The sequence below is a fragment of the Corythoichthys intestinalis genome, chromosome 15 (genome assembly GCF_030265065.1).
Source record: "Corythoichthys intestinalis isolate RoL2023-P3 chromosome 15, ASM3026506v1, whole genome shotgun sequence".
NCBI classification, from domain to species: domain Eukaryota; kingdom Metazoa; phylum Chordata; class Actinopteri; order Syngnathiformes; family Syngnathidae; genus Corythoichthys; species Corythoichthys intestinalis.
This window is the reverse complement of record NC_080409.1, coordinates 24,113,332-24,126,959: the sequence shown is the minus strand read 5'-3', so window position 1 is coordinate 24,126,959 and position 13,628 is coordinate 24,113,332. Positions and strand designations below refer to the sequence as shown.

Here is a 13,628-nt window from a genome sequence, read left to right as displayed (position 1 = left end):
TTCTTATTTCAAGAAATCTAAGTGAGTAAAATTTACTTGAAGCACTAATTTCACTTATTTCTAGTAGACTTACACAAAAAACAAGATATTTTAATTATTTTTAGGGAGGTGTTTTCTTGCAATGTAGTCTTTAGCTGTGAATACCCCTGCGGTTTATAGTCCAGGGCGGTTTATGTATGAATAAATGTTTTTTTTTTTTTTTTTTTTTGTAAAATTTAGCGGGGGCAGCTTATAGTCAAGTTGGCCTTATAGTCCAAAACTAACAGTACTCCAGGGTTACGACATACCCCACTTACGTGATTTCGACTATGACGCCGGAGTCTCGTCCGCCATTTTATCTCCAGTCCTTTTTTTTATAGTCGCATTAAAAAGTACCTAGTTCTTGCTATGTCAAAATTCCTTCCCCAGCAGCGTTGCCCCCGTCCTGTAGTTTCTGATGGGGTCTGGTCCCACTTCCTTGTTCTCATGCTGCTGCTGGTGATGGACCCCGGCGCACTGTTTCGAGTCCCGATCTGTTTTTTTTGAGTTCGGATGGCGGGCTAGCGTTAAGAGAGGGGACGCGGGCGACCTTGGCGGCCATGATATCCCCCTTCTCTCACCTCCCTCCTTTTTCCACAGCACCCTTTTCTCTCAGCAAGGCGACTCACTCACGAGTAAAGCCCGAATGTTTTTTTTTTTTTTTTTTTTTTAAGCCCAAATAGTCATTAGCCACGTTTACATGCTGACTTTTATTCATACCGATTCAAATCATTCCGAATGGAAATTTCACATCAGCTGTTTACATGTCACTTCATCTATTCCGATCCAGCGTTTACATGTGACTGCCTTTATTCCGAAAGGACGTTTGACAACTGCCGTCTGACATGCGCAGATTAATCAAAACAAAGCGTCACGTTGCAAAACATGGAGATTGATCGTCAGATCAGCTGCTGTTTTAACTTTTCGAGTGGAAACAAAACTTCAGAATGATACGCCGTTCATTTAAAAAGTTGTGTGGGTGCGCTGTGCGTGTGCTTGGAAGCCATGTTGCAAGTGACGTTACTTACGTCACCAAGTGACGTCACCACGTCAGTACAGAGCATGCGCAGAAAGAACGCAACCAGACACCATTCCGCTTCCCTGTTTACATGATATAATTTTACTTCTAATCGGTTTGGGAAAAGGAATATTCCACCCCTGTGAATCGGAATGAAATTCCATTCGGTTTGGGCCTGTTCATTCCGATTGAGGTGTTTATATGGAACAAATTTATTCGGTTTGAACAAATATTCCAATTGGAATTGGAATATTTGGCTCCATGTAAACGTGGCAATTGAGTATAACGGCATTTAACACAACATACCTCAAAGTACCTCAAAGTATCTTATTTTTTACTTTATCTTATCAATATGACATATAATGCCTGACATATATACCTGTATATAGTATTCTGTGACATTGCATTGAACATTTTGAAGATAAAATGGAACATGTTGGGTATTGTGTATAAAATATACAGAAATTGTTTGTTCACACATCAGCAAAAATACCATTACTTCTTTTTTCAAACAGTGACTTCTTTTTTCAAACAGTGAACCATCACTAGATTTTTTAGGCTGCTCCTGAATAGAACTCCAAGCCTAGATAGAGTCATCAACAGTTCAATTTCGACCTGGGCGCTGGTTGTATCTTTTTCACTTATTTACTCTACTCTCTTCTACAACATATTGCACCCAGGAGCAATAGAAGGAGCTGAAAGAAGATAGAATTGGATCGCACTCTTTTTGGCCTGTGTTAGCTCAAGTTGAAAATAATTTCCTTACACATGAATAAAACAATCTATATTTCGGCTAATGTGTTCTCAAAACTTAGATAAGAATGAATGAATGAATGAATGAAAAAAGACTTGTGATCAAAGTGACAGCTCATCCTTTGTTGAATACAAATTGTGTATCACTAATGTGTTTTGGTAAGGTCACTAAGAAGAATTTGTCAACGTGACAAGCCTTTGTCAATGATAAATTTGGTCCAACAAGATCATACAAACTACAGCCCGCTTGTATTGACCAGTTTTTTGGTTGAAGTGTGTTCTACAAACCACTGTTTTTATCTATTGTTCTCACCTTCAGTCAAGCATGCATGTTAATACCTTAGCAGGTTGGAACCCTTCAATTCTGTGGAAACACAGAGTTCTCTGGTGGTCTCTGGGCTGGAGTAGTGCTTGACAAACCTGAGGGGAAGAATAATGGCTCAGTAGCAGGCGTCCAGTATTTTACCTGTCAGCTCAAACATGGTAGGTCATAGCAAAACCCTTTACTCTTTCATCAGTTCAATTTCACATTAATTATTAGTATAATTAATTCATTACCAAGAGCAGTTGATTTTTACAGTCTTTTTTCCCCATAGGTGTATTTGCTCCGCTTTCAAAGATAAGCAAACCTTTGGAAAGATATAAAAGTGCCAATAAGATGTCTACACCTGCACGCCAACGTCACATTGACTTTTCACCCATTCCCTCCAAAAGTAGCACAAGGTTAGGTATGTAATTACGTATGTATTCGGGTCTGTCTGTCTATCTGTTTTTGTTGTTGTTTTTTTTTGCGGGGGCTGCAACAACCATAAGGCATCCACATAAAAACTAGACAAAAAAATCTCATCTTAACTGCATCAGATCAATAAATGATGACCTAATATTCAGTTGGCTAAAGAAATAACTCTTTAGTGCTGTTGCTTGAGTGTTTTGGGACATAAACTGAAGTGCCGCAGCAGCAGCAACCTTCCTATTACTCAGGGGAAGATATACTCAATATGACAGCAGTGTTGTTAATCAACCTCAGTTCCACATTAACTGTATTGCTTGTCTCTGCGGTAACACTCATCCCTACGGCTGTAAAGCCCTAGTGACATGTACTGTAAAATGGATCATTACAAAAGTAATCTTTACATTGCTTATTTAACATAAGCACATTGTCATGTATCGTATCTTGCATTAAATCCTTTGTTTTCAGAATTAATAAAAGTATTTAAGAAATGCAGTTGGAGGTTTGTCAACAAAATAAGTTTTTTTTTTTCTGGAGCTTGGTGCACTGTTGACATGGAACATTTTGGGGCTTTACCACAATCCGTTCCTAAATTTTGTTGAACTCGGTTTACTACATGACAAGTAATGGAAATTGAATGACAATACACTACATATCAAATTTAAAGGAAGTCAATTGATACTAAAATTAATGATTTAAAAAAAAAAAAAAAAAAAAGCTTGCTCAATTTTGGATGATTAGTGATGGGCAGTACGAGATGGTGGAGTAGCAGATATCTGAATTCATGTCACCTAGCGTGAAGATTTATGATTGCTTTGTTGCAATGCTCTTACTATGTTAATTTCAGGTTTTTTTGGTTGTCCACTAGTACAGTAATCACAAAAACAACAACAAAATAAGCAAATGAGTAATCAAACATCTTGTGGAGTTGATATACACTTCTTGCCAAAAATATTGGCACCCCTACAATTCTGTCAGGTAATTTTCAAATTTTTTTCCAGAAAATGATTGCAATTACAGATGCTTTGGTAGTAATTAGTGTTGCACCAATGCCATTTTTGGCCCCGATACCGATACTTGGCTGTGCAGTATCGGCCGATACCAATACCATTACGATACCACTCCACAGCCACTCCTTTACAACATCGCGTGGACATCGGTTACAGTGCCTCTGGATTGGCAGACCGGGGTGGTGGTCCCCCTTTTTAAGAAGGGGGACCGGAGGGTGTGTTCCAATTATAGAGGGATCACACTCCTCAGCCTCCCCAGTAAAGTATATTCAGGGGTACTGAAGAGGAGGGTCCATCGGGATTTCGAATCTCGGATTCAGGAAGAGCAGTGTGGTTTTCGTCCCAGCCGTGGAACAGCGGACCAGCTCTACACCCTTGGCAGGGTCCTCGAGGGTGCATGGGAGTTTGCCCAACCAGTCCACATGTGTTTTGTGGATCTGGAGAAGGCGTTCGACCGTGTGCCTCGGGGAGTCCTGTGGGGGGTGCTCCGGGAGTACGGGGTACCGAGCCCCTTGGTAAGGGCTGTTCGGTCCCTGTACGACCGTTGTCAGAGTTTGGCCCGCATTGCCGGCAGTAAGTCGAATTCGTTCCCAGTGAGGGTTGGACTCCGCCAAGGCTGCCCTTTGTCACCAATTCTGTTCATAATTTTTATGGACAGAATTTCTAGGCGCAGCCGAATCGTTGAGGAGTTCCGGTTTGGTGACCTCAGCATTGCGTCTCTGCTTTTTGAAGACGATGTGGTGCTTTTAGCTTCATCAGGCCATGACCTCCAACCCTCACTGGAGCGGTTCGCGGCTGAGTGTGAAGCGGTTGGGATGAAGATCAGCATCTCCAAATCCGAGACAATGTTCCTCAGTCGGAAAAGTGTGGAGTGCCCTCTCTGGGTTGGGGAGGAGATCCTGCCCCAAGTGGAGGAGTTCAAGTACCTTGGAGTCTTGTTCATGAGTGAGGGTAGGAGGGAACGGGAGATCGACAGGCGGATCGGTGCAGCGTCTGCAGTAATGCAGCCTCTACACCGGTCCGTAGTGGTGAAGAAGGAGCTCAGCCGAAAGGCGAAGCTCTCGATTTACCATTCGAACTACATTCCTACCCTCACCTATGGTCACGAGCTGTGGGTCGTGACCGAAAGAACATGATCCTGGATACAAGCGGCCGAAAGGAGTTTTCTACGCTAGGTGTCCGAGCTCTCCCTTAGAGATAGGGTGAGAACCTCGGTCATCCGGGAGGGACTCGGTTTCGAGCCGCTACTCCTCTGCGTTGAGAGGAGCCAGCTGAGGTGGCTCAGCCATCTGGTTAGGATGCCTCCTGGACGCCACCCTGGAGAGGTATTCCTGGCATGTCCCGCCAGCGGGAGGCCCCGGGGAAGACACAGGACACGCTGGAGAGATTATGTCTCTCTCCCGCTTCCTGTATCCATCAATGGGATTCTAACAATGCTCTGCTGGAATTTTAGACCATTCTTCTTTGGCCAACTGTTCCAGGTCTCTGAGATTTGAAGGGTACCTTCTCCAAACTGCCATTTTCAGATCCCTCCACAGGTTTTCAATGGGATTCAGGTCTGGACTCTTTGTTGGCCACTTTAGAAGTCTCCAGTGCTTTCTCTCAAACAATTTTCTGGTGCTTTTTGAAGTGTTTTTTGGGTCATTGTCCTGCTGGAAGACCCATGACCTCTGAGGGAGACCCAGCTTTCTCACACTGGGCCCTATATTATGCTGCAAAATTTGTTGGTAGTTTTCAGACTTCATAATGCCATGCACACGGTCAAGCAGTCCAGTGCCAGAGGCAGAAAAGCAACCCCAAAACATCAGGAAACCTTCGCCATGTTTGACTGTGGAGACCATGTTCTTTTCTTTGAAGCTTTTTTTTTTTCCCTGTAAACTTTATGTTGATGCCTTTTCCCAAAAGCTCTACTTTTGTCTCATCTGAGCAGAGAGTATTCTTCCAAAACATTTTTGGCTTTCTCAGGTAAGTTTTGGCAAACTCCAGCCTGGCTTTTTATGTCTCTGGGTAAGAAGTGGGGTCTTCCTGGCTGTCCTACCATAGAGTCCCTTTTCATTCAGACGGCGACGGATAGTACGGGTTGACACTATTGTACCCTCGGACTGCAGGACAGATTGAACTTGTCTGGATGTTAGCCAAGGTTTTTTATCCACCATCCACACAATTTGTCGTTAAAATCTCGTCAATTTTTCTTTTCTGTCCACATCTAGAGGGGTTAGCCACAGTGCCATGGGCTTTACACTTTTTGATGACACTGCACACGGTAAGTAACAGGTGCTGTTAACTACACAAATTAGAGAAGCATCACATGATTTTTCTAAGAGTGCTAATACTTTTGTCCGGCCCATTTTTGGAGTTTCGTGTAAATGATATGATTTTTAAAAAATTCTATTCTCTTTTGAGTTTTTTCATTGCAAGAAAAAAAATGAAGCTATTACTACCAAAGCATTTGCAATTACAACCATTGTCTGGAAGAAATTGAGCATTATCTGACAGAGTTGCAGGGGTGCAAATACTTTTTGGCCAGCAGTGTGGTGTAACGTCTATTGTGATTTAATCCATAAAAAGGTTCAACCTGTGGATTAAGATAAAAGTAACAGCTGTGCTCCCTTCTATACTGTTTGGCCTCACAATTATTGTGGGAATGCTATCATACCTGCTAACAATGGGCACGAAGCGAGGTGCACCCTGGAGGACTTTTCAGCTGAATGCAAAGCATATGCTGTGGAGGCTAACAACCATTCACTCATATTGTTGCACCTAGATGTCTACCATTAAAATACATAGTTTCAGAATGTGGGATGAAAGCAGAGTGCCCAGTGCAAACCCTTGCAAAGATAGGGAGAGCATGCTCCACATGGGAAGAACTCTGCTATAAATGGTACTGGTGCGCTGCACAAGGTTAATTGAAACTCTCAGGAAGAGGTTTGAACACATAACTCAGAAAATATCAAAATAAGGTTGGACACCATTGGATGTTCTATAGGACAATAATCCAAAATAAACTTTAAAATCACTTCAGAATTGATAAAGCAAGCAAAAGTAATTTTCTAGAATGGCCTTCCCAAGTCATGTTTGTGTTCTCAGTTGTTCTTTGTGATGCATTAGGAGCGCACTGTATTTAAGGACGACTGTGTCTTTCAGCTGTGTCGAACAATTGCCTTGCTTACTGCTGTGTGTGCCCTCATCTTCGTGCTCCAACGTTTCCTACAGTTGTATCCTACTTTAATAATCTTGGTTTTTTGTGCTCTATTTTCTATTGGACTCTGTGCTCCCTCAGTTATACTTTGTTAAATTCGCGTACTGTTTGGTGTACTTCCTTTGTTGTAGTTTTTTATTAAATAAAAACCTTTTCGCTATTTCTGGTCTCTGAGTCTGTGATTGAGATCCACATAAACGGCTTGCTGTTTATCACAAATTGCTGGACACAGCCCCCGTGATCCCTTTTATCTTACTGGACCGTCCTCTTGTTTGCATGTAAATGCCTTACAAGTGTGATAAGCACTGTGTAGCCAATCAAACCATGCGCACCGTTGGGACTGCAGGCTTACTACTTTATTCTGTCACAAAGTTGCAACTCCTCCTGTCGTGTCCTATTTTTTTGCTCATTTTTGTCCCTTCTTCACTGTATTACTGCTGTCTCAGTGCAAATAGATGAAATCCATCTTTTATAATGATATTGATGTCTGTTCTCTGTCTGCCCCTCTCAAAACTTGTTTTGTCAGACGGCAAGCTGTGACCCTGCATAGGATAAATTGAGAAGATAATGGATTATGTGTCTATTTTAATTTTATTGGGTGTTGAAGAGCAGATACACAGAGAGTGCATATATTAGACTGCCGACAAGACCAGTCCTTGGTTCATGTCCTCATTTCCTGACTAATATTGGCCAGTAATATAGTCCAGTGACCTTAGAATATGGTCGGAACTTCTCTTAGTGGGTTTTTGTGGTTTGTGGGCCCTTTAGGGTTTACAGATTTATTGTAGAGTGGTAATATTCAGAGGTTTTGGTGGCTGATTGATCTTTACGTGACTGGAATTGTGGACCTTAGAGTAGCCAATGGAATGCTGTGATTGATAGTCCAATTAAGTAGAGTTTAATAACCAGGGCATAGACAGGCTGAATAGTCTTGGCGGCAATTCATCACTAGGTGTGAGTGTGTATGTATGTGTGGTGTATAAGAAATGTGAGGTTGTGCTTGTCAGCACCTCCTTACACCCCAGGAACCAGACTAATTTATGACCAAACTTTCTCAGGGCTTTTGTTGGACATTTACAGTCCAGATACTCAATGCCACCTGAGTTTTTGCGACTTACCAGCTCAACAATGCAGCCAGCCTTGTCGTGGGTCACTTTGAAATCCTCTAATCCTCAAGTCAGAAAAAAGTCAAGCTACTGGTATTTCATCTGTAGTTCAAGGCTCAAAGAGTGCTGGGAACATAAACAAAATAGGAGAAGCTGGATCCTGTGTTGCTGGTTGCCTAAAGCGAATCTCAATGTGCAAAGCATGGAAAGACGGGAGGTCCCTGAACGCTAAATGTCAAGTGGCAAGAAATGTTTTGTATTCTGAGATGATTCTTGCTAGAGTCGGCATGAAGGGCACTCCTCTAATGCTCAATATTAACAACTATCAGGCTGATATTACCTATACTTGCATTGCACATCACCTTTGGAGCATATTCATTGTGAATTAAATAATGGAGCTTCCACTTTAAAGGATTTACTACAATTAACCATCTGACCCCTTGTGTTTCATTTGTGTATATTAGAGATGACCCTATCACAAATTTTTGCAGCAGAGCCCGAGTCACCTGGATTTTAGGATCTATCGATACGAAGTCATGATCCGAAAACGTGGCAATGTTTTAAGGAAGGAAGAACATCTAAATGTCAAATGTTTCTTTACTGCCGACATTTTCGCGCTTACCGTTCCCTTATCATGGTAGTTAATAGAAAGTTCTCCTGCCAGCTGCTTCTGATGTTTCCGTCTGTATTGCAATGCTACGTAGAATAAATGATATACTTCAGTTTCTTTTGGCAATATCCTTGTACATCTGTGTTATTTTTTTGCTGTGCAGCCATTATGTATCAAAAGTGGAAATGAATAAATATGTCTTCAAAATACAATTCCGGTCCTTTGAAAATGACGTGAATTTTCTACCACGCGATCGTGAACATCCTTAGTATGTAAATGGTGGAAAACACTGAGGTTCTGCTCAGAGACCCCCCCAATTTGGCCAAATTTCAAAATAGTCCTATTTGCATGTGTGATACATCATTGGAAACCTTAAAATCTCTATTTTCTGGGGGAAGAAAAATTTTGAACAGGAGGGCATTTAAAAAAAGATTTTTTTAAACCCCTAGACCCCAACTCGAGGTGAGAGCATGACAGCATAATTAAAAACACCATGATTTTAACGAGATATTATCGCGTACTTACCTTGTTTCGCTCTAAAAACTCCGTGTAGCATGTCTCACCGAGTGTCAAGACATAGCTGTGAATGGCCACAGCCGGACTTTTGGGGGATTTTATGGGTGAAACACAGTAATATAACAAGGGTCACAATGCAGAAATCGCAGACATCAAGGAGTGGTCGAGATTTTCTTTTTCAAATATTTACCCTTTTAAACGTTTTTTTTTTTTTTTTTTTTCAGTTTTTTTTTTCAATTTGTATTTATTATTATGATTATTTATCATTTAAAATATCGGGGGAAATGCGACAGTTAAAAAAAAATACAATTAAGTGATAGTTATGAGGTAGATATCCGTGACCTATTTACAGACACTATTTTTTTTCATTCTAACGTAACTTGTTTAAAAGTTTAAAATATGCGAGTGAATAGTTTTATAAAGTCGTTGTTTTTGAGATAAATATTAAACATAAATTAATGATTCTAAACCAAAAATGACAGACATTTCGAATAATAAATATAATTACTTACCTTCTTTTTATGGCTGGGTTGAAAGAAAAATGGTTGCGCTGTGTCTGTAAACGGGGGTCTCCAGGGTAAAACGGACAAATTAAAAATAGTTTGGGGGCTTAATGCGCCATGAAACTGCTATAGCAACATATAGACATATTGTTCTATCAAACACAACAGTTATTTTGGCTTAAAATACAGCAGTTTATTTTAAAGAGGGGCGCAAGAGCAGAAACTGCTTTTTCAGCCTTTTCTGTGTTTTCCGCTATATAAATGTATTTAGGTACATGTACAGTATGCTTCTGATACATCAGACAGCTTATAAACCTTTTTTTTTTTTTTGTGCTGAATACTACTCTGAAATCCCAACTTTACAACGAACACTTGAGACAGTAGAGAATTGATCTGCTCAGACTGAATCAGCAACTCCTTCTCTTAGTGTATTGGTGCTGACTTCCATTTAAAGTCTGCAGTAGTATTGGAAATCAATTTATTGCAAATGGTGATTTGGGTTTTCTTGGTGTGTTTTTCCACTTATTGGAAGTGGAGTGCACAGATTTAATATGTTGACTTCCAAGTGGTTTTAATCGTTATTGATTGCTGTGAAGGTGAGTGAAACTTAAAAACTTAATCAGAGGCAACGTCTAAGAATTGATATTATTGATGATGATACAGCAGACACTATATGTTTCAAAGATTGAACAATACTTGTTTTGTAAAGGCAAGGCTGGATGGAGCAAATAGTGTTAAGAAAGGAAGCACAATTTTCTCATGGACTTTTTGACAGAATAGTAGTCTGACCCCACTATCAGGCACAGTGCTAACAATTTGTGAATTCCATAGAATGGTCGGCATTTTTGAGCTAGCAGAGTATGTCTGACTTTTTTGTTGACCTTTACCTTAACTGTCATCTATTCCTCGTTGATTTGATCACAGGTGGTCTTTCCCAGTCGCTCTCCTCTTCATCTTCCTCGGTGGAATCTCGTCATGGACGACGTCCTCGACCTCGACCCCATCACAGGCAGCGTCTAACTGCCAGGCAACAACAGGAAAATATTTCTCAGAGTCCCGCAGCCACTTCTTCCCTCGGCATCTACTCTTCTGCTGGCATGGCTATAAATGCTACAGCAGGTGGTACTCATTTTACCACATATCAATTGATGGAGTCATTGAACGTTTTACAATATGTTTGATCAATAATTCTGACCATTTCTTTACCAGGCTATCGAAGCCAAACTCCTTCAGCTAAGAGCTCTATGTATGGAGAAACTGACGTACGCCCGGGGGACAGGGTGCTGGTCGTTGGCCAAAGAACTGGTGTAGTTCATTTCTATGGCAAGACAAGTTTTGCTCCAGGTCAGTATTATATTTTTCTGCAATTCCCTTGTACAGGGTTCACGCTACCCATTCGCCACATTGCCAGTGGCAAAAAGAAACAGTGTGTGGCGAGGAAAATATTTTCCATTCTTGTCATGCTGGTGAAGAGCAAATTTGACGGATGGAAGTGACCTCGTGTCCAAAGCATTGGTCAAAAGCTCTCACTTTGAGGACTGTTTGCATTTGTTGACAGCCCAACAATTCACCACACGGCTTGACTGGCTACAGTACAGTATAAACAAAACACCACCTCTCAATCGAATCATATACAGTGGTACGTCTACATACGAAATTAATACGTTCCAGGACCTTGTTTGTAAGTCGAAATGGTCATATGTCGAGCAGGATTTTCCCAAAAGAATAAATTATTTTTCCATTAATTCGTTCCACAGCCTTAAAATCCTTAATAAATATTGCCGGCACTATTCCAAATAACAATTACACAGAGCAAAACAAGTAAATTATGAAGAAAAATAGTAATAATGACAGTAATTATAATAATAATAATAATACCTGTAATAATGTAACGAATCGGGTTCTAATGTGGCGAATGTGTTCGCATTGCGTGGCTGACTTGACAGAGTGAGATAGGACTTTTTACTTTCACTTTGTTACTTTGTTCAGCTGCGGCGGACAGTAGGCATGTTGTGTTGCACAAGTTGATGGAATAAATGATTAGAAACCGGCCAAAACTGTCGATTTCCTTGGAGATGTTACCACAATAATAATAGTCTCCTTAACTTATAAAGCCTGGTGAATGGAGGTCGGAGGAGGACCTTCGAGAGTAGATATTCTGCGGCCGTATTGTCGAGCCAGTTCACGGATGCACACACCACCGTCATATTTTTCTATAATTTTCATCATCATTGAAATAGTAAGCATCACCTTTTCCCTTTTTTTCACCACCTGCACTAACATTGTTGGAACCCATGTTGATTTCTCTCACAAGAAAATCTACCGTGCGTCCGTCTTGTGGGAAAACAAAGAAACTGCCATAAATCGTCGTATTTAGAGCATGTCGTCGGTTGTAGAAACAAATGGCGAGTCAAATTTTACGTTGGATGTCGAAAAGATTGTGTGTCGAAGCGCTCGTATACTCATTTTGGGACCAAGTCATGACAAATAAATCGAACTCTATCATGCACAAATAATGATTACTTAAATAATTTTGATTTGATGAATCAGATCTTGTATTTTTTATTTTTTTCATTACAAATTTGGAAAAATTACATTTTAATAATTAGCACCAGTGGTCTGTAATTTTTGGACTATTAGGCGCACCCTCCAAATTATACCAAAACTTTATTTGTTGACATATACCTGTAAGCTGCAGACGCTCATGCACGGAAAGACATGCAGCTGATCAGTCTTTAAAAAAAAGATTCATTATCACACAAAACTGGGGAAAAGTTGTAGACATAGTACTTAGTACATAGTTGTAGTTTATAGTCCAAAAAGTATATGTCGGGTATATCATGCATACTTGTGGAATACTACATGCCGAACAAGTCCGTGGTATAGCTGTTTGTCAAATTTGTATAACGCTAGACTGAAAGTGGACAATTCAAGAAATATGGTGTTCTAACGGAAGAAAAATACTCAGTTACACAAAGGATCAGGGTTTGTTAACAATCCATAAATAAGGTAGTTAAAAACAACAACAAAAAATAAAGCATTCAAGGCTATTTGAAATATTCAGTATGCCATCAATAAATTAGGTCTGCCCTTTTTAGTTAGTTTATTTAGAATCTCTTTGTTCTAGCCAAAAGGATGTCATGAAGAATCAACAATTTAGCTTTGGTTAAATTCCCCCGCCCCCTCAATCTTATATAAAGAAAACTTTTGAGTTCATTCCCTATTCTTTTGAAGCCAGAAATCTTAAATTGCATATCATAGAAATGATATTCATAAACATGATATTTGGGGCTGTGGAATTAATCATAATTAATCAAGCTGTGAAATTCTTACCCTACACTGTAAATGCAAATATACTACGGTACTTTAAGTGGAAGTTCAGGATTTTTGACAGTAGGCTTAATCTTCGAGTGAGGGCGGGTTTAATTATTCTGTGGAGTTGACTTTAAAAAATTCCATATAGTTTGTTAGTTTTTTATTATTTCCAGGGCTCCAGGGTGGCTAAGCTAATGCAAGTCAATAGTCCCCTCCTAGCATGCCAATAAAAAGTGATATTAACAGATCTAATGTAGTCAAATAAATTCAAAATGCAGCTTAATGTTAAAAAATCCAAAGCAGCCAAAACATTGCCGCACCAAACATATTAACAACAACAACAAAAAAATCAGCCCTGAAAAGACCAATGTGATATCCCTCCGACTTGCTCGCCCAGGCAGCCTATTCTCTGCAAAGCAGCTGAATTACTAATGTTGCTGTTCATACTCTTTTTATCAACATGCAATGGTAATTTTTAAAAACTTTATCCTGAAAACATAGTCAACATTATTGATTGCATGCGTCATCGGTGATTCTCCTACATGCATATATTGTTTTATTGGCACCGCGCAATCAACCAGAGCTCTGTTCAGCACCTTCACGTACTTTACTTATTTTACATGGATTTGGTAAGTAAATATTTTACTGTTTTATAAACTGTCGCGTACACAACAAGGCTACGCGACAGTTTATAAAAGAGTAAAATATTGTAGGGACTGTTATTTATCTGTTCCACCGCAATGGATGATGGGTAGTTGTGGCAACCATGACAGATACTAGTGATTGCTGTTGTTTATGTCATGTGTGTTCTGTTCAATAAAGTGTGTTGTATTTTGGTGTTGTGCGATGA

The 13,628-nt window shown here is 40.1% G+C and overlaps 1 protein-coding gene across 5 annotated transcripts in view; it reads left to right on the top strand.

Moving 5' to 3' along the window:
• Positions 1-13,628, top strand: part of LOC130930894 (CAP-Gly domain-containing linker protein 4-like) — a 66,860-nt gene that overhangs the window by 22,716 nt on the left and 30,516 nt on the right. For 4 of the 5 annotated variants that reach the window (XM_057859173.1, XM_057859175.1, XM_057859171.1 and 1 more), the window contains exons 8-11: positions 2,134-2,272; positions 2,386-2,517; positions 10,388-10,582; positions 10,673-10,807. In XM_057859173.1, coding sequence (XP_057715156.1) covers positions 2,134-2,272; positions 2,386-2,517; positions 10,388-10,582; positions 10,673-10,807 — 601 coding nt within the window. The remainder of the gene's footprint in view (positions 1-2,133; positions 2,273-2,385; positions 2,518-10,387; positions 10,583-10,672; positions 10,808-13,628) is intronic. The other variant, XM_057859172.1, reaches the window with a different exon arrangement.